At 47.0% G+C, this 21,519-nt stretch overlaps 2 protein-coding genes and 1 long non-coding RNA gene across 3 annotated transcripts in view; all 3 read right to left on the bottom strand.

Annotated features, from left to right (window-relative positions):
- LOC145358007 (uncharacterized) overlaps positions 1-6,727 on the bottom strand; it is a 79,471-nt gene extending 72,744 nt beyond the window's left edge. The window contains exon 1 of the mRNA XM_080211684.1: positions 6,687-6,727. The gene's annotated coding sequence lies outside the window, so the exon portion shown is untranslated. The remainder of the gene's footprint in view (positions 1-6,686) is intronic.
- Positions 6,728-11,544: 4,817 nt separating this feature from the next.
- LOC145357731 (uncharacterized) lies at positions 11,545-18,626 on the bottom strand. The gene is made up of 3 exons (XR_013889361.1): positions 18,573-18,626; positions 15,376-15,420; positions 11,545-11,655 (listed from the first exon to the last, which is right to left on the bottom strand). It is a non-coding gene; the product is annotated as an uncharacterized LOC145357731 (long non-coding RNA).
- A 133-nt stretch (positions 18,627-18,759) lies between these two features.
- Positions 18,760-21,519, bottom strand: part of LOC145357700 (uncharacterized) — a 64,314-nt gene continuing 61,554 nt past the window's right edge. The window contains exon 16 of the mRNA XM_080211126.1: positions 18,760-18,888. Within this exon, the coding sequence (XP_080067252.1) occupies positions 18,760-18,888 (129 nt within the window). The remainder of the gene's footprint in view (positions 18,889-21,519) is intronic.

The raw sequence follows: 21,519 nt of genomic DNA on the forward strand, positions 1-21,519 counted from the left end.
AAGCTCCCTCTACACTGTCCCCATCAAACACTCCCAGGACAGGTACAGCACACGGTTAGATACAGAGTAAAGCTCCCTCTACACTGTCGCCCCATCAAACACTCCCAGGACAGGTACAGCACGGGGTTAGATACAGAGTAAAGCTCCCTCTACACTGTCCCCCATCAAACACTCCCAGGACAGGTACAGCACGGGGTTAGATACAGAGTAAAGCTCCCTCTACACTGTCCCCGTCAAACACTCCCAGGACAGGTACAGCACGGGGTTAGATACAGAGTAAAGCTCCCTCTACACTGTCCCCCCATCAAACACTCCCAGGACAGGTACAGCATGGGGTTAGATACAGAGTAAAGCTCCCTCTACACTGTACCCATCAAACACTCCCAGGACAGGTACAGCACGGGGTTAGATACAGAGTAAAGCTCCCTCTGCACTGTCCCCATCAAACACTCCCAGGACAGGTACAGCACGGGGTTAGATACAGAGTAAAGCTCCCTCTACACTGTCCCCATCAAACACTCCCAGGACAGGTACAGCACGGGGTTAGATACAGAGTAAAGCTCCCTCTACACTGTCCCCCATCAAACACTCCCAGGACAGGTACAGCACAGGGTTAGATACAGAGTAAAGCTCCCTCTACACTGTCCCCATCAAACACTCCCAGGACAGGTACAGCACGGGGTTAGATACAGAGTAACATTCCCTTGTAGAGGACACCAGGTTGGAAAAGAAAAAATAACTGGAGAAATCTGATAATAGATTCATGGACAGTGTTACATAAATGGGTTTATTTTTTATCTGACCCTGTGCTGTATCTACCTTCCTCCCATATTTCTGAGTGGTCTGTTTGTTACAATGGGAAATCCCTCTGCGGTTGCTGTATGTTTTCATGTAAAGGTAGGCTGCGAGAGCTGTTTGTTCTTTGTATGGTACATCCCGGATTGCTGTTTGGTCACAGCTCCACGCAGTCTGGAGGGAACATTGTTTCCAACCCATTGACACAGACGAGTTTTAACCTCTGTGTCCCATGAAAGGATAAATTCTAACCTAGTAAATTACATATTCCCTTTCCAGTTCGAACGCTGCCATCGATTTGGGGTTTGAAACTTGGTTTCGAGTCTCTAATTAGGACAGATTTTCTTTGAGATGTAAGTGTCAATTAAAAAGTCCCAGTATAATTTGGTTTCTATTTGAACAAATCCTTGGCTAATCATTTTGCCAGTATATGTCACCCTAGGCGAATGTTACAAACTCCCAGTCCTTGTACAGACATTGTCTGCTGGGAGCACATCAACAATTCGGAAATGTGCTTCTTGGGAATTTTATCCTTTCACGGAATATCACAGGGTTGTGTCACAGAGTTCCCAAGAAGTGGTCAGTGCGGGATTCTCCCGATCTGTTACGCTGCTCGAGCAACCTCTTATTTTTTAGTGCAATCAGCTCCTGTGCTGGAAATCGGCACAAAGCTAATTATCATATAGAAATATCACCAAAAGTGACATTTCCGTTTGATTAGAGGGCCTGCTAGCGTCTCCCCCCACACCAGGAGTAGTTCCCACCAGTGCGATTTATAACTGCTCCCCACTAACAGGAAACAGGTACCTTCACTCTGCAGGTGGGAGCAGAGACCATTGAGGCCCCCCCACCCCCCCGCCAGTAGGTTGAGGGCAAGGGGATGTTGTGCCCCTGGGCAGTGCCAGCCTTGCACCCTGGCACTGCCCATGGAGTGGGGCAAAAGAGGCATGTCAGTGGAAAGAGGCGATCCCACTGTTACTCTGCAAGTGAGATCGGAGGGGCAGAGTGTGAGGGAGCGATCGGGGAGGTGGGGGGGTGAGGGGCGGGTAGTGTAGACACACTGATCACCGCACCAATAGATCAGTGCATGCGCAGCGGCCTCATCAGCACAATGCAGCCGGCTTTTTTGGGCAGGATGAGAGCCTCCCTCCTACTTACCTGATGTGGAGATGCCGGCGTTGGACTGGGGTAAACACAGTAAGAAGTCTCACAACACCAGGTTAAAGTCCAACAGGTTTATTGGATAGTAATCCCATTCGGTATCTTGTCTGTTTTCTTGCATCTTTGTAAAAATTTGATGTGTGTGTCGATATGAGCAATCTTCTTGGAGATCCTCTCCACTTGGATCCGGCAGTTTGCAGTGTCGATAGTAACCATGATGTGGAGATGCCGGCATTGGACTGGGGTAAACACAGTAAGGAGTCTCACAACATCAGGTTTAAGTCCAACCAGTTTATTTGATAGTAGGTTGGATTTAAACCTGGTGTTGTGAGACTTCCTACTTACCTGTACATTGCACAGAGTGTTGGAGATTCGTTTTGGTAAAATATGCCCAAAAACGGGCAGGAAATTCTCCCATTTTCCCGCTTGTTGGGCACTTAGATTTGTTTTGGAAGAATCCCAGCCGCAATATGCAAAAGACACAAATTTGTAATATTACCCTTTTACATGTACATAGATATATGTACTGTCAGAATTGCATAATATTTGGAGCACATAAATAGACCATTCAATCCAAGTAATCCATACTGTTCTTCTGCTCCACACAGCTTTCTCTGCCTCTCTACAGCTGATGTGTCCCTCCATCTAGGACTCAGGGTTTGGCACTTGGTCCCTAGACATCTATTTTTAACTCAATGCAAAGTTTTGTAATTGAACAAACATGTTTTAACCAGAGCTCACAACAGTCTAGGGAAGCCATTGAGTTAATCCTAACTGACCTTTATCACCAAGCTACTCCTTGCAGATACAGGGCACTGAAGGGTGAGCTAATCTGTGATCGCATAGTCATGGGTGTCTGGGATAAAAAAAAACTCTCCAACTTTCCACAGACCAAAACTGTTCTTACATTGGATCAAATACACCAGGCAGACCAAGGTTCAAACACTGATTAAAATTCATGGCTTCATGATTGGGTAAGCCCATAGGCAGCCCCGCCCATATGAATGCTCATCCAACCAATGAAAGGAAACTCCACGCCAGCAGCCACTTGGAGACACTTGCATTAAGAACATAAGAAATAGGAGCAGGAGTAGGCCATCTAGCCCTTCGAGCCTGCCCCGCCATTCAATAAGATCATGGCTGATCTGAAGTGGATCAGTTCCACTTTCCCGCTTTCTCCCCATAACCCTTAATTCCCCTGTCTATCAGAAACCTATCTACCCGTGACTTAAATATATTCAGCGAGGTAGCCTCCACCACTTCAACGGGCAGAGAATTCCAGAGACTCACCACCCTTTGAGTGAAGAAGTTCCTCCTCAACTCCGATCTAAACTGCCCCCCTGCTTATCTTGAGGCTGTGCCCTCTAGTCCTGTTATCCTTTCTAAGCAGGAAGAATCTCTCTACCTCTACCCTATCCATCCCCTTCATTATCTTATACGTCTCTATAAGATCCCCCCTCATCCTTCTAAACTCCAACGAGTACAGACCCAGTCTATTTAGTCTCTCTTCATAGTCCAACCCCCTCATCTCCGGTATCAGCCTAGTAAACCTCCTCCGCACTCCCTCCAAGGCCAATATATCCTTCCGCAAGTGCGGCGACCAAAACTGCACACAGTACTCCATCTGCGGCCTCACCAGTGCCCTGTACAGTTGCAGCAAGACCTCCCTGCTTTTATATTCTATCCCCCTCGCTATAAAGGCCAACATCCCATTCGCCTTCTTGATCACCTGCTGCACCTGCAGACTGGGTTTTTACGACTCATGCACACGGACCCCCGGGTCCCTCTGCACAGTCGCCTGCTGCAGTTTTTCACCGTTTATGTAATAATCCCTCCTACTATTATTTCTGCCAAAGTGGATAGCCTCACACTTGCTAACATTGTACTCCATCTGCCAGGTCCTCGCCCACTCACTCAGCCTATCCAGATCCCTCTGCAGGCTTTCCACACCCTCTGCACAATTTGCTTTTCCGCTCATCTTTGTGTCATCAGCAAATTTCGACACCCTACACTCAGCCCCCTCCTCCAGATCATCTATATAAATGGTAAATAGCTGAGGCCCCAGCACCAATCCCTGCGCACTCCACTAGTCACCTACCGCCAATCCGAATAGCACCCATTGACACCTACTCTCTGCCTCCTATTAGACAGCCAATCCTCTATCCACGCTAACACCTTACCCCCAACTCCGTGCCCCCTAACTTTCTGTAGCAACCTTTTATGAGGCACCTTATCAAACGCCTTTTGGAAATCTAAAAACACCACATCCACCGGTTCCCCTCTGTCCACATTGTGGTGTGGAACCCAGCATTGGTGCCAAGACTGTCCAGTAGGTGTTGTAGACATTTCAATTCTTTCTGTAAATCCAAGAACTTTAATCGCAGTTGCAGACCAGCAAGTATTTACGAAATACATTTAGCCCAAGGAATTGAAAAGCCACAATAAAATAACCCTACAGAATTCCTGGGGGAAGTAGATAATCCAGACCATTGGTCCAAGTTCATGGCTCTGATCTTGACTGGCTTCAGCCTGTCCCTTTATCCATTAGACGTAAAGTTACAAGATCCAGACAGCATTGACCTTCCAATCAGAGGCAGGATTATTGCTCCCCTTTGCTACAAGCAGCAGGAGATCATTCTGATTTTCAGAACCAATGTACATCCTGATAATGTTGGTATACTTTAGAGAATCCTAGAAAATACAGATGATGTTCATCCTTTAAATGACCCACTGTCCTTCCTGCACCAATCTGCAGCCTTTACGTAGAAGCAGTAGAAACTCAGCCATCAGGAGCTGAGGAAGTCGATAGGATCAGAAGGAAGTTCCTTCCTTTCAGAGATGTCATCCAGTAGGCTCAGGCAGGCAGGGCAGTGACAAATCCCTCACATCTTCACAAAGTAAGTGTTGGATACAGAAGGCACTGCAGATGGTGACCATCCCCGTGGGAACCTGCTGAATTACTTCTTCCTCGAGAAAACCCCTCGTAATATTCAGTGACCTCTTGGAGATTGAGATCCCAAAGAATGAGTCACCTTTTCTGTTGACGGACACACCTTGTGATGTGTCTGTTGTCTTTTTAGAAGAACCAGCTGTGCTTTATGTGGCCGGGCAGTGTTCAGATCTTAGTTCCACTGGATGAATCGATGTGTTGCCTCATCTGTGACCGATGTACCCTCATGTCTCCAAGCCATCTTCTCTATGGGCTGAGAATACTGGGGAAGATGGAATCTCCCAGAGCTGGAGTCCAGCAGACTCTGTAGTTCCCAATAGGAAGTTAGAGAAATGTCATGTTTATAGTTTCACATAGATAGGATGCAAGACTGGGCGGAGAAGTGGCAGATGGATTTCAACACGGATAAATGTGTAGTGGTCCATTTTGGCAGGTCCAATAGGGTGAAGGAATACAACATCAAAGGTAGGACTCTTAGCAGTGTTGAAGAGCAGAAGGACCTTGGGGTTCAGGTCCATAGGACTCTTAAATCGACCTCGCAGGTGGAGGATGTGGTCAAGAAGGCGTATGGTGTACTGGCCTTCATTAATCGAGGGATTGAGTTTAGGAGTCGGGAGATAATGCTGCAACTTTATAAGACCCTTGTCAGACCCCACTTGGAGTACTGTGCGCAGTTCTGGTCTCCTCACTACAGGAAGGATGTGGAAGCTATTGAAAGGGTGCAGAGGAGATTTACAAGGATGTTGCCTGGATTGGGAGGCATGCCTTATGAAGATAGATTGAGGGAGCTCGGTCTCTTCTCCCTGGAGAGACGAAGGTTGAGAGGCGACCTGATAGAGGTTTATAAATGTTGAGAGGAATAGATAGGGTGGATTCTTGGAGGCTATTTCCCAGGGCTGAAACAATCGCTACGAGAGGACACAGGTTTAAGGTGCTGGGGAGCAGGTACAGAGGAGATGTCAGGGGTAAGTTTTTCACTCAGAGGGTGGTGAGTGAGTGGAATCGGCTGCCGTCGGTGGTGGTAGAGGCAAACTCACTGGGGTCTTTTAAAAGACTTCTGGATGAGTATATGGGATTTAATGGGATTGGGAGTTACAGATAGTTCTGGTAGGTATGATCGGTGCAACTTGTGGGCCGAAGGGCCTGTTTGTGCTGTAGTGTTCTGTGTTCTATTATTGTATAATAGTATACTACAAGGGTGGGGGGAGGTGTAGTATAAAGGGTTAACAGATGGGATAGGCTAATATATAATGTTGTAGATGATGATCCACTATTGATACCAGTCGGTCATGGGTTAGATCCTCAGGGGAGAGGTTGGAATCACACTTTGGAGCTGTGTGCCTACTCTGTAACCTGTTTAGATGGTTGGCTGAGAAATAAATATTCAGCAGAAATGTTAAGGAGAGTTTTTCACTCGAAACACCCGCAACTATGTGATCATAATTAACAGGAACTATCTAGGTGACAAAAGTTGGTTAGAAATATTTCAATCAATCCCCTAGGTTGATGTGAGAGCTGGTTAAAACTTGTTTGGTTAATTGTTAAATTTATTTCTCTCTCATGTGTTTGTTCAGCTTCTTAATCATCTTGTTACGATGTCCCGCAACTATTCTGTGTGATAGTGAGTCCCACATCCTTTAGGTAAAGTCATTGACAGAAAAGGGAGCAGCTGCAGTGACTCTGCTGTGCCCCTTGCTCTAACCATCTGGGATCTCAGAAAACCCACAGGAAGAAGGGCAGTGAGTGTAATAATAAGACTTTGATGTTTCAGGATACATACCACCTCCTCCTCTATTCTGGGGAGTTCTCGTTGCTGCTGTTTGCACTGTGAAGGAAAGAGAAAGAGAAGTTATATTATCAGCGGACAGGAACAGGACCCAGTTTGCTCTCTGTGTTTTGATATACTAATATACAAAATAGGATCAGAAGGCCCTTGTGTCTGCTCTGCCTTTTGATAAGATCATGGCTGATCAGTTTGTGTTGTCAATTCCACATTCTGATCTATCCCCAATAATCTTAAAAATATTCATAGGAGTATAATATCAAAAACTCTGAATATCTTAAACTCTTGGCAGTGTAGAGGATCAGAAGGACCTTGGGGTCCAGGTCGATAGGACTCTGAAGTCGGCCTCACAGGTAGAGGATGTGATCAAGAAGGCGTATGGTGTACTGGCCTTCATTAAGATTGAGTTTAGGAGTCGGGAGGTAATGCTGCAGCTTTATATGACCTTAGTCAGACCCCAATTGGACCACTGTGCGCAGTTCTGGTCACCTCATTACAGGAAAGATGTGGAAGCTATAGAAAGGGTGCAGAGGAGATTTACAAGGATGTTGCCTGGATTGGGTGACATGCCTTATGAAGATAGGTTGAGGGAACTCAGTCTTTTCTCCCTGGAGAGACAAAGGATGGGAAGTGACCTGATAGATGTGTATAAGATGTTGGGAGGTATTGATCGAGTGGATTCTTGGAGGCTTTTTCCCAGGGCTGAAATGGCTGCCACAGGAGGACACAGGTTTAAGGTGCTGGGGAGTAGGTACAGAGGAGATGTCAGGGGTAAGTTTTTCACTCAGAGGGTGGCTGCCGTCAGTGATGGTGGTGGAGGCAAATTTGATAGGATGTTTTAAGAGACTTCTGGGTGAGTACATGGGACTTAATAGGATTGAGGGTTATAGGTGCGCCTAGTCGGTAGGGATATGGTCAGCGCAACTTGTGGGCCGAAGGGCCTGTTTGTGCTGTAGTTTCTCTATGTTCTATGTTCCTTTTAAAATCCTAAGCACCTCAATGAAATCACCTCTTCCTGTCTCAACATCCCAGAAGCAAGTCTCAACCTGATGAAGGAGCTACCACACACACGTGGCCTTCAGAAATGTAGGTGATTTCAGGGGTGGCGAGATCAGCGTAGTTGGAGTTGATTCCCGTGCTAACATACACTGAAACTACAGACGTTCGCAAACAAAGCCTCAGAAAACACCACCTCAAAAGAACCTCCCTCTAAGACAGCTTCCCCAGAGCGTACCTCTAAGGGATTAAGAGTTTGAGGAGCACCATTTCATATCAAGTGATGATTAGGAGGAGAACACCAGCCATTGGCACGTTTGGAAAGATTTGCGGGTTTAGACATTCAACCTGTTTGACTGTATTATAAACGCACTTTCCTCAGGCATCAAGGGGAGTTAGACTGGAGAAGACAGAAACCGGCGTAACAAAGAAGGAGACCATTCAGCCCATCGAGTCTGCAGTGACCACAACCCCACCCAGACCCTATCCCCACAACTCCATGCATTTACCCTAGCTGGTCACCCTGACACTAAGGGGCAATTTAGCACGAACAATCCACCTAACCTGCACATCTTTGGAGAGTGGGAGGAAACCGGAGCACTGGGAGGAAATCCACACAGACATGGGGAGAATGTAGACACCACATAGACAGTGACCCAAGCCGGAAAAGTAATGAGTAACAACGCAATGAAAATGGGATTTATTTCTCAGGGTTCAGAGTCAAAAATTGAGAAGTTGTGTTGAACGTGTATAGCACCCTGGTCACGCTGCACAATAAAACAGAGATTTGGGATTAGCTGCCCATTAAACACAGCTCCCGATATTCCGTTCCATTGCAGCTGCTGTATTTTCACTGTCCAGAGTTCCAATATTTGTACTGCAGGCACAGCTCTGACCCTGAGAGTACCGCGCACAGATCTGATCTCCATAATACAGAGAGGACACAGAAACAGTAGCTGAATTGGCCTTAAATCGGCCTCGCAGGTGGAGGAGGTGGTCAAGAAGGCGTATGGTGTACTGGCCTTCATTAATCGAGGGATTGAGTTTAGGAGTCGGGAGGTAATGCTGCAACTTTATAAGACCCTTGTCAGGCCTTACTTGGAGTACTGTGCGCAGTTCTGGTTGCCTCACTATAGGAAAGATGTAGAAGCTATTGAGAGGGTACAGAGGAGATTTACAAGGATGTTGCCTGGACTGGGAGGCATGCCTTATGAAGTTAGGTTGAGGGAACTGGGTCTCTTTTCCCTGGAGAGACGTAGGTTGAGAGGCGACCTGATAGCAGTTTATAAAATGTTGAGAGGAATAGATAGGGTGGATTCTCAGAGGCTATTCCCCCGGGTTGAAATGGTCGCTACGAGAGGACACAGGTTTAAGGTGCGGGGAGGAAAGTACAGAAGTGATGTTAGGGGTAAGTTTTTCACTCAGAGGGTGGTGAGTGAATGGAATCGGCTGCCGTCAGTGGTGGTGGAGGCGAACTCGCTGGGGTCTTTTAAAAGACTTCTGGATGAGTATATGGGGTTTTATGGGATTGGGGGTTATAGATAGGTGTTGATGTGATCGGCGCAACTCGTGGGCCGAAGGGCCTGTTTGTGCTGTGGTGTTCTATGTTCTAATTGCAGAAAAGATTTACAAGAATGGTACCAGAACTGAGGACTGTGGTTTTATCTTTTAGAAAGGAACTGACTACGAGCTGATGTCAGATTGAAATCTTTCTAATTATGAATGGGTTGGACGGATGTGGAGAGAATGTTTCAATTTGTTAGAAAATTCAAAACTAAGGGGTCAAAAAAAGATAGTTCCTAATAAATCCAATAGAAAAATAAGGACACATCTCACCACTGAGAAAATGTTTAGAATATGCAGTCGGCTATCCCGGGAAGTGATTGTGGCAAATGAGATTCATTCAAAGGCAAACTTGGTAAGTATGTGAGAGAAAAGATGATACGCCGAGAGACTGAGGTGAAGGCAGTGGATTGGGAGGAATATGGACTAGTTGGGTATATCGCTGTGAAATATTCTATATAAAGGCAAAATCCTGCTGGAACCTGAAACAGAAACAGAAAATGCTGCAAAATCTCAGCAAGTCTAAGTGTATTCGAGGAAGGGTCATCCAGACTTGAAACGTTGGCTCTATTCTCTCTCAGTGAGAAGTCTCACAACAGTGTCTGTGGGAGTTTGCACATTCTCCCCGTGCTTGCGTGGGTTTTCTCCGGGTGCTCCGGTTTCCTCTCCCACACCCCAAAGATGTGCTCTTAGGCTGATTGGTGTAACAAATTGTCCCTAAATTAGTCTCCCCTCAATCTGGTTTCCAATGTGGAGTGCCACAAGCATAGACATGGGGTCATGGGTGGAGAGGGGACTTGTAAAAATGGCGGCGCGGGCTCGTTGGGCCAAAGGGCCTGTTTCCCGTGCTGTGTTGTTCTTTGTTCTTAACACCAGGTTAAAGTCCAACCAGTTTATTTGATAGTAAATGCTGTTTCTGAAAGATTGTGGGTTTAGAACATAGAACGTAGAACACTACAGCACAAACAGGCCCTTCGGCCCACAAGTTGCGCCAATCATATCCATGCCTACCAGGCCATAGAACTACCTGTAACTCCCAATCCCATTAAACCCCATATACTCATCCAGAAGTCTTTTAAAAGACCCCAGCGAGTTCGCCTCCACCACCACCGACGGCAGCCGATTCCACTCACTCACCACCCTCTGAGTGAAAAACTTTCCCCTATTACTATCTTACTTAAAAACTTACCTGATTACTATCAAATTAAACCTGTTGGACTTTAACCTGGTGTTGTGAGACTTCTCACTGTGTTTACCTTGGCCCAATGCCGGCATCTCCACATCTATTCTCTCTCCACAGATGCTGTCAAACATTTTAAGTAACTTTTAAAAATTCATTCATGTGGTGTGGGCATCACTGGGCCAGCATTTACTGCCCATTCCCTAATTGCCCTGAACTGACCAGCTTACCAGGCCATTTCAGAGGGCATTTAAGAGAGTCAACCACACTCTGTGGCTCTGGGGTCACAGGTAGGTCAGACCAGGTAAGGACGGCAGATTTCCTTCCCTAAAGGATATTAGGGAACCAGATGGGTTTTTAATGACAATTGACATGGTCATCATTAGACTTTAATTCCGAGTTTTTATTGAGTTTCAACATTTGCCGTGATGGGATTCGAACCCGGGTCCCCAAGCATTACCCTCTGGATTACAAATCTAGCAACAACTCCACCACGTTACTGCTTGTGTATATTCCAGGGAGTGCAAATTGAGTTTGTGTGATCTTGCCCCATAATCTAACGGCGCATTGGTAATGTTGTGTGGTGAATCTGTCATTTCCAAGACCAGCAGATGCTTCCTTGGGTGAGGTGAGAACACTGCACCCAGATATCGCCTAACCAGGGTTTTGTTTTGTTGTAGCTAACCTTTCTCTCCTTTTATATTCCATCATTGGACTCATCCTGTTGGCCTTATTGATTAGTTCCTTGCTATTACATTTTACAGATGATTCTATATCTCTTCAGATCACCACTGTTCCTCATTTTTAAGCTTATCCTCCTATCCTCGAGGTGAGTCCTGCCCTTGGCCCACGCCTGTGGGCATTGTTCTGTCTCGGAAAGTGAGGGACTTGTGCGTAGGTGAATCCTCGGACAGCTAATGGTTGAGGGAAGGTTGGTGAAGGAGGGTTCCTGTGTCTGGGCAGCCTTTTGAAGTGGGGTGGAACCTTGGAAACACGCTCTATAAGTTGCTGACACTGAAACCACTGGGGTGGTGAACTCCAGCTGATAGCACCAGCGCCTGCCTGCGGAAAGATTAGAAATTAAAGAGTGGCCTTCACGGGCAGACTGACCTTCTCGCAATGGTCCACACCAGCTGCTCCGGGAGTGCCATGTTCGACTTGTTCTACCTTTGCCCCGGTGAATGCCTGCGCTCCAGGAAATCCAAAACTACAGTTACCACAAAACGTCTGCAAACACACAGAATGGGGAAAAAAAATAAGGATCAAAAAAGGAAGGAACAGGCAACTCTTAGGATACTAACACTGGAATGCCGCCGTTCCCGGCACTCTCTCAGCATACATTACCTCTAATTTTAAGGTTATGACTCCACGCTGTTCATTCCTCCACCCGTCCAGCAATACCTCTTCACTATCAAATTATTTTATCACTTTAAACATTCAATTACTTCACCCTTTAATCTTCTACACACAGGGGAAGGTCGTACATAAGGCTGGTCTCTGCAACTTGTCCTCACTGACTAACTCTTTCAGCCCTAGGATCAAACAAGTGAGTCTACAAGAGCTCAAGATGAATCCATCTTTGCTCAGGTACTGAGTCAAAACTGAACGCCGAACTCTAAATCGTATCTGATCAGAGTTACATAGAAACATAGAAAAACTACCGCACAAACAGGCCCTTCGGCCCACAAGTTGCGTCGAACAGTTCTATGTGGCTGTAACATAACTTTCCAGCCTTGTTGCCAAGCCCTTGAGGAATATATAACCAATGTGAGTAACTGGAGTTAAGGTTAGATTTAATTTCATGGAAGGACAAACGTGAGGAGCTGAATAGGTTTACTCCCAATTCCTACGCGACCACTTCTCTGTGTAACCATGGAAACTTCAGTGGTACATTGAGATGTCCATATTTTGGGGAATCTCATTCAATTCAAACCCACTGCTGGCTGGAAACTAAAGGAATGGAATTAACATCCATCCCACCTGCGGAGATCTCAGGGCAACAAGTCTTTTCCTCGGATGGAGAAAGCTAGCACGAGGGGGCATGGCTTTAAATTAAGGGGGGGTAGCTACAGGACGGATGTCAGGGGTAGGTTCTTTACCCAGCGGGTGGTGAGGGATTGGAATGCCCTGCCTGCTGCAGTTGTAAATGCGTCTAGTTTGGGGGCGTTTAAGAGATCTCTGGATAGGTTTATGGACGAAAAGGGATTGGTATAGGCTAGTGGGTCATTGTTTTTGTAACTGGTCGGCGCAACATCGTGGGCCGAAGGGCCTGTTCTGCGCTGTAATGTTCTATGTTCTATGTTCTATGTTCTATATGGCAGGAGGCCTCGTGCTGGCCTCAGCTGGTGAATCAGGACTCCGTCATGTTGATCACCACTTGGAGGAAGTGCTGAAGGTGGCAAGGATGCAGAAATACTCAACCTTCTCCTGAGGTGCCCAGCATTGTAGATCTTCAATCTTCAGTCAATTTGATTCACTCCACGTGATATCAAGAAAGAGATGAAGCCACTGGATACTGCAAGGCTATGACAATGTTCTAGCAATAGTCCTGAAGACTTGTGCTCCAAAACTTGCCACTCCCCTAGCCAAGCTCTTGCAGTACAGTTACGACACTGGCGTAGAGAGGGGAGAGCTTGATCTTGGGATTGGACACAGCTCGGCACAACACTGAGGGCTGAAGGGCCTGTACTGTGCTGTAATGTTCTACGTTCTATCTATCTGACAATATGGAAAATTGCCCAGGTATGTCCTGTACTCAAAAAGCAGGACAAATCCAACTTGGCCAGTTACCACCCCATCAATCTACTGTCATCTTCAGTGAAGCGATGGCAAGGGTCATCAACAGTGCTAGCAAGTGGTGCCAACTCAACAATAACCTGCTCATTGATGTCCAGTTTGGGTTTCGCCAGAGTCACTGAGCTCTTGACCTCATTACAACCTTGGTTCAAACATGAACAAATATATGAAGTCCTGGACAATATCCAGGCACCAGTTGACAACTGCCAAGTAACAACTGTGCCACACAAGTGCCAGGCAATGCCCATCTCCAACAGGAGAGAATCTAGACACCTGCCGTTGACATTCAATAGCATTAGTGTCGCTGAATCACCTGGCGGTTACCATTCACCTGAAACGGAGCTGGACCAGCCATATAAATACTATGGCTACTACAGGAAGCAGTGGTGAGTAACTCATCTGTGAACTCCGAAAGCCTATCCACCACCTACAAGCCACAAGACAGGAGTGTGATGGAGTGTCCTCCACTTTCCTGGGTGAGTGCAGGGCCCACAACACTCAAGAAGCTCAACACCATCCAGGACACAGCAGACCACTTGATTGTCACCCTTCCACAAACTCTTTTTGTCACTGATGCAGTGACACAGTGTATATCATCGACAAGATGCACTGCAGGAACTCACCAAGGCTCCTGAGGCAGCACCTTCCAAATCCACGACCACTGCCATTTAATAGGACAAGGGCAGCAGATACACGGGAACACCTGGAGGTTCCCTCCAAGTCACTCACCATCCTGGAAAGATATCACCCTTTCTTCACTGTCGCGGGATCAAAATCCTGAAATTTCCTCCCTAACGGCACTGGGTGCACTTACACCAGACTGCGGTGATTCAAGAAGGCAGCTCACCAACACCATCTCAAGGGCAATAAATGGATGGGCAATAAATGCTGGCCCAGCCAGCGAAATCCCGTGAATAAATTTAAAAAAGGTGTCCTGTCAATCATTGATGTGGTAAATAGGTGATGAGACACTGGGCCAGACGCAGTGGCCAAGTTGAACGATTGGAATCTTTGGTTGAATGTATTCCTGCAGATTTCAGTATTATTTCCGTTCCCATTTTACTATCACTCAACATGTGTATTCTCACAAAGCTCATTTACCCCAGCCAATCCAAGAACATACAGCGCAGCACAGGCCCTTCAGCCCTCGATGTTGCGCCGAACATTCATCCTTTTCACCTTCAATATCTTCTGTGACTAATAAACAAAAATTGTATCGAAAGGATTTTTTCAATGATTTACCCCCTGGTTTGCTCACATCAGTATCCTGAAAATTAATATTTAACTCTTACATACTCCAGCTTAAGCTTAGAGAGTTGGCAACCTTATTTACGTCTGATGTTGTTGGAGATCTTCTGGCTCTCATTCTGTCTCTGGACGGCCAAACTGCTCATATGAGAGTGAAATATGGCAGGAGGTTTGGTAATGGATGACAGATGATTTGCGTGAAGGAAATATAAACACCTTAAAATGGACATGCCATTAAAATACTTCACAGTTTTGTAGGGAATGCCTTTTACTGCCACTTTTATCATTACTTTTAAAGGATTTGCCGTTTATTTTTAAACGTGTTGACAGTTCGGTTACAGAAACAGATAGGTAGTCTTATTTCACCACATCATCATCAACGCACTAATAGTCGCATAGGTTTATTACCAGCACAAAGGCGACCATTCAACCCTCTACTAACTCTCTCAAAGAACCATCCAATTAGACCATTGTCCCACCCTTTCCCCATCGGCCTTTGACTCAGAGAAAGAATTATAGAACCCTACAGCACAGAAAGAGGCCCTTCGGCCCATCGAGTCTGCACCGACCACAATCCCACCCATTCCCTACCCCTACATCCCTACATATTATACCCACTAACCTACACATCTCAGGACACTACGAGGCAATTTCTTAGCATGGCCAATCAACCTAACCCGCACATCTTTGGACTGTGGGAGGAAACCCACGCAGACACGAGGAGAATGTGCAAACTCCACACAGACAGTGACCCGAGCCGGGAATCGAACCCAGGTCCCTGGAGCTGTGAAGCAGCAGTGCTAACCACTGTGCTACCGTGCTGCCCTGTTTATCAAACATATATCCAATTCCTTTTCAAAGTATCAATATCTTTAAAGTCTGTCTCTGACAGTCTGCCCTTACCTTGTAGTAAGAACTGTTCCTGTCAGCTACCAGCGACAGTGAAGTCTGGAAAATAAAGGGTGGTGTTTGAAATAATTGCCTCATTGAGACTAGTCACATAAAGTCAGCTGCATAGAATTAACCATCCATCTGAACCCCTCCCCCCAAGGAAATCAGCATCAGTTCAGTGCAGCTTCCCTGAGAGGGGGGTCCCAGTGAGTACAAACACCAACCCCCCCCCATGCTTTGTCCTGTTACTCTCAATGCCTCCCATGTATCACAGTGAGTCAGCCCATCAGCCTCTGTCACCGAAACCCTGGGGTGGAGACTGGGAGAGGGTCTGTGAGAGAGGGGCAGGGTGAAATAGGAGCGGCAGCGAGAAGGTGGGGAGTGTCTCTGGGAGCAGGTGACACTGGGAGGGGGGGAACTATAAGAGGGTTTGGGAGGGAGTGAGGGAAAGAATCTGCAAGGGTGAGAGAGTCAGAGAGTCTGGGAAGGGGGGTCTGGGAAAGGGAATGGGACAGGAACAGGACCCTGGGGGTTGGGGGGGGAATGTAAAGGGCTCTGGGAGGCTGTAACCTATGGAGAGGAGAAGGAACATAAGACTCGGGAGCAGGAGAAGGCCATTTGGCCCTTCAAGCCTGCTCCACCGTTCAATGAGATCTTTGCTGGTCTGGTTGTTGTCACAATTCCACTTTGTTGTTTGCTCCCCATAACCCTGTCTCCCTTATCTAGCAAAAAATATAACTCCGGCTTGAATAATTCAATGACCCAGCTCCCACTACCTCCTGGGGAAGACAATTCCGTGGGCTGAAGACCATCCCAGCGAAAAACATTCTCCCCGTCTCAGTCACCCCGAAGTGAGCCCTCTCGGGGGTGATTCTCCCAGCCGCTGTGCTGTAGTGCAGGGAGCCGAGAGACTGGAGCCGAGGCTGTTTTGTGGGTTCCCCGCTGGGCACCACAGTCTCCGGCGATCGATGTCACAAATTATTTAAATGGCAGTTTCAATATACTTTAAATATCATTAGCGAGCCCGGGATTGGAGTCTCCAGGCCTGCTAGCCCCTGCACCCCCCATCCCATCCCGCCTGACTCTCTTCCCCACCCCTCTCAGTCCAGGAGTGTTCCACTCCAGCACGGTTTACAACAGCTCCTCACTAACTGGGCACTGGCACCTTGGCACTGCCAGTCTGATGACGTTGAGGTAGGCTGGGGGGCAGTCGAAGCTGGCCTGGACATGTTCAGGAGGGGGTCAGCGATCGGGGTTGAGAGGTTCGGAGGGCAGCAATGGGTGGGGGGAGGGGGGGGAGGGGGGGGAGGGGGTGTTGTGCTGCCCAGTAATTGGGGGGCCAGCAGTGCGGGGCCACTGAGCCCGCGCTGATCTCGGCACTGACAGATCAGCACAGGCGCAGTGACCCACTCAGCATTATGCTGCTGGCCTCTCCAGCGGGGATAGGTCCTACCCCCTGATTTTCAGTATGATTCACGCTACTGCACTCTGCAACGATGGACAGAGTGTGGAAGGATAATTTTGAAACTCCCGCTGAAAAATCCAGCAGGATTTACTCCAGTTTTTAAGCAAATTCAACACTTGGAATTTGCTCGGGAAAATCCCACCCTTTTATTCTTAAACGATGTCCTTGAGTTCTGGTTCCCTCCCAGCTGGAAGCGTCTCCTGGTATCCACTCTATCCAGTCCCTTCAGGGTCTGACATGTCTCAGCTGGAGGATGTAGGCCGAACCTGATCAACCTTTCCTCACAAGATAAGTCAGGGATGAATTGTGTAAACCTCCTCTGAACTGCTCCGAACATAATTATGTATCTTTTTCACATAAGGAGGCCAATACTTGTGGTCTCACCAAGTCCCTGTACATAAGAACATAAGAAATAGGAGCAGGAGTAGGCCATCTAGCCCTTCGAGCCTGCCCCGCCATTCAATAAGATCATGGCTGATCTGAAGTGGATCAGTTCCACCTTCCCGCTTTCTCCCCATAACCCTTAATTCCCCTGTCTATCAGAAACCTATCTACCCGTGACTTAAATATATTTAGCGAGGCAGCCTCCACCACTTCAACGGGCAGAGAATTCCAGAGATTCACCACCCTTTGAGTGAAGAAGTTCCTCCTCAACTCTGATCTAAACTGCCCCCCACTTATCTTGAGGCTGTGCCCTCTAGTCCTGCTGTCCTTTCTAAGCGGGAAGAATCTCTCTACCTCTACCCTATCCATCCCCTTCATTATCTTATACGTCTCTATAAGATCCCTCCTCATCCTTGTAAACTCCAACGAGTACAGACCCAGTCTATTCAGCCTCTCTTCATAGTTCAACCCCCTCATCTCCGGTATCAGCCTAGTGAACCTCCTCTGCACTCCTTCCAAGGCCAATATATCCTTGCGCAAGTGTGGTGACCAAAACTGCACACAGTACTCCAGCTGCGGCCTCACTAGTACCCTGTACAGTTGCAGCAAGACCTCCCTACTTTTATATTCTATCCCCCTCGTTATAAAGGCCAACATCCCATTTGCCTTCCTGATCACCTGCTGCACCTGCAGACTGGGTTTTTGCGACTCGTGCACAAGGACCCCCAGGTCCCTCTGCACCGTAGCATGCTGCAGCTTTTTGCCCTTTAAATAATAATCCCTCCTACTATTATTTCTACCTCACACTTGCTAACAGCTGCAGTAAAACTTCCCTACTTTTAAATTCCATTCCACCGACAGCTGGACAACTGGCCAGCCACTCGGGGGGGGGGCCAGCTGTAGGACTACAGTCACTGAGGGTGGTGGAGGGTCTGACTGGAGGCAGAGGTTGGAATGACTGGGAGGGGAAAACTGCACACGTTCTTCGTAGATCCGAGAAAGGCTATTCCTTTGACCCAATAAAAAACTACTCAGCTTTTGCCAGCGTGAGGCTATATCCAATCGGGGAATGAGCACTGCCGGCTAGATCTTATAGAAAAGGTAAGTGATTTGGACACCTGCTGGGAGGTCTTTTTTAACATGTATTACTGAGTGGTACAGTTACCGATATCATTTGAAGCAGTTACAACAGCAGAAGGCACGGGAAGATCAACTCCCACTGATAGAAATAGAAATCCTTCAGGAAACGCAGTTATGATTCAGTCTACCGGCTTGGGAGATTAGGGCCTGTCAATTATACACAACCTTGGGAAACATCTCACTTCCTTCGCATCCCAAACCATCAAATAAACACAAATACCGTTCCTGGAAGTCCGGGGGCACCGGGCATCCCATCATTCCCTGGAATTCCCTGGAAAATAAAGACAGTGGTTATGTTAGCATCCTGTGTGTCGAGAGGCAGCTTTCCGTTTGTAAATGGGAAGGACGTGTCCATGATTTGTACGTTCTTTTTTTTAAAAGAAGATCACAAATTCATCTTGGATTTGTCAACACGCTGGCCTCTTCCCAGAGACCAGCTGACCTTTGAGATACTTGCGGAAGATCTGGCTGATCTCTGGAACTGGCAAAAGCATTGAAAGGGCCACTTGAACATGAGAGGGACTTAACTTGTGAACCTGCTGATTTTTGAAGTCAGTCATGTTGAGGAACCAGTGGAGGACGGAAGGCTTCCTGAACAGGCTCGCTCTCTAATACCTTGTCTAACATCGCACGTGGCTATCAACCTGAGCCAGAAAACCCTCATCTGACTGAAACTGGGCTGCATTTTGACCTACAAAGCTGCGACCAGTCAGGACAACTCCCAGATATCCATCAGGAGATCACACGGAGATCTCCAGGTCAACACCATCGAGGTTCCATTAACTTCTCCTGTATTTCATAAGGTCATCCACTAAGGCCCGTCTCCATCTGTGTGTCTGTGTGTGCGTGTGTGTATGTGTGCGTGTGCGTGTGTCTGTGAGTATGTATGTATGTGTGTCTGTGTGTGCACGCATTGGAGGAGAATTCACTGGGAAGAAACAGACAGTTACATGTCCCAGTTATGAGTGTCTTATCAATACTTGCAACTCATTAAAAAGTGTTATTTATGATAGACAATGATTCTGTGTTTCTCAAAAGAAACCTGGTTAAGGACTGCTCCATTATGGGGACCAGGAGAAGGTAAACAAGGTTGATGAGTAAATCTTACATTAATGCCCCGCAGAGTAGTGGGGCTAAATGGAGAGAAACTGCAGAAAGCTGCAACATAAAGGGATTTGGGGGTACTTGTGCACAAAACACAGAAAGCTAGCACACAGTTGCAGCAGGTAATCGGGAAAACTAATGGAATGTTAGCCCTTATTTGAAGGGGTTTGGAGTATAAGAGTTGGGAAGTCTTGCTGCAACTGTACAAGGTTCTGGTGAGACCACATCTAGAGAACTGTGAACAGTTTTGAACCGCTTATTTAAGGAAAGATATCATTTGATTGGAGGCAGCTCAGAGAAGGTTCATTAGGATGATCCCAGGTATGGAGGGATTATGAGGAAAGATTAAACAGGTTGGGAATCTACTCACTGGAATTGAGGAAAGTGAGAGGTGATGTCATTGAAACATATAGGGTCCTTAAGGGGTTTGACAGGGTAAATGCTGAGAGACTGTTTCCCTCATGGGAGCGCCTGGGGCCAGATGGCATTGTCTCAGAATAAAGAGACACCAATTCAAGGCTGAGATAAGGAGGAATTTCTTCTCTCAGAGGGTTATGAATCTTTGGAACCCTTTACCACAGAGAACTGTGCGGGTAGAGTCTTTGTGTATATTTAAGGCGGAGGTAGATTTTTGATCAGTAAGGGAATGAAGCTTACAGGAAAAGGACAGGAAAGTGGATGTGAGGAACACTGGATGAGCCTTAGTCCTATTGAATGGTACAGCAGGCTCGAGGGGCCAAATGGCCTCCTCCTGATTCTATTTCTTATGGTTTATAATCACGCACTCCTCCCATCCTGCTCGTAAGTGTTAATAGAAAAAAGATTAACCGCAGAATGGTGCACTGTGGGATGTCAGGAGTGCAGTTCACAGAGTGAAAGCAGTGGCAACTCATGGTGAATGAACAAGATGCAGGGCCAGTGTCAGACAGTGTTACAGGAAACTGACATGGTTAACTCAGCAAATTCTCTCTGGACCCCTCAGTCATGTCGGGAGACAGGAGCTTGTGAATAATTAATCAGAAAACAAGACACCAGAGGATAGGAAAGATCTTTTGTCATAATGTGAAATAATTTTAAAGTAGATTCGGTGCTGTACAATATATCAGAATGTTACAATGAGGGGTACAGGTATATCAGGGTTACAGTGTGGGGTGTACGATATATCAGTGTTACGGCGAGGGGTGTGGGATATATCAGAGTGTTACAGTGAGGGGTGTGGGATATATCAGAGTGTTACAGTGAGAGGTGTGGGATATATCAGAGTGTTACAGTGAGGGGTACAGGTATATCAGGGTTACAGTGTGGGGTGTACGATATATCAGTGTTACAGCGAGGGGTGTGGGATATATCAGAGTGTTACAGTGAGGGGTACAGGTATATCAGGGTTACAGTGTGGGGTGTACGATATATCAGTGTTACAGCGAGGGGTGTGGGATATATCAGAGTGTTACAGCGAGGGGTGTACGATATATCAGAGTGTTACAGCAGGGGTGTGGGATATATCAGAGTGTTACAGCCAGGGGTGTGGGATATATCAGAGTGTTACAGTGAGGGATGTGGGGTATATCAGAGTGTTACAGTGAGGGATGTGGGATATATCAGAGTGTTACAGTGAGGGGTGTGGGGTATATCAGAGCGTTACAGTGAGGGGTGTGGGGTATATCACAGTGTTACAGTGAGGGGTGTGGGGTATATCACAGTGTTACAGTGAGGGGTGTGGGGTATATCAGAGTGTTACAGAGAGTGGTGTGGGATATATCAGAGTGTTACAGTGAGGGGTGTGGGATATATCAGAGTGTTACAGTGAGGGGTGTGGGGTATATCAGAGTGTTACAGTGAGGGGTGTGGGGTATATCAGAGTGTTACAGTGAGGGGTGTGGGGTATATCAGAGTGTTACAGTGAGGGGTGTGGGATATATCAGAGTGTTACAGTGAGGGGGTGTGGGATATATCAGAGTGTTACAGTGAGGGGTGTGGGATATATCAGAGTGTTACAGTGAGGGGTGTGGGATATATCAGAGTGTTACAGTGAGGGGTGTGGGGTATATCAGTGTGTTACAGAG

Source organism: Carcharhinus amblyrhynchos, chromosome 24, assembly GCF_965287045.1.
Source record: "Carcharhinus amblyrhynchos chromosome 24, sCarAmb.v2.hapA, whole genome shotgun sequence".
NCBI classification, from domain to species: Eukaryota; Metazoa; Chordata; class Chondrichthyes; order Carcharhiniformes; family Carcharhinidae; genus Carcharhinus; species Carcharhinus amblyrhynchos.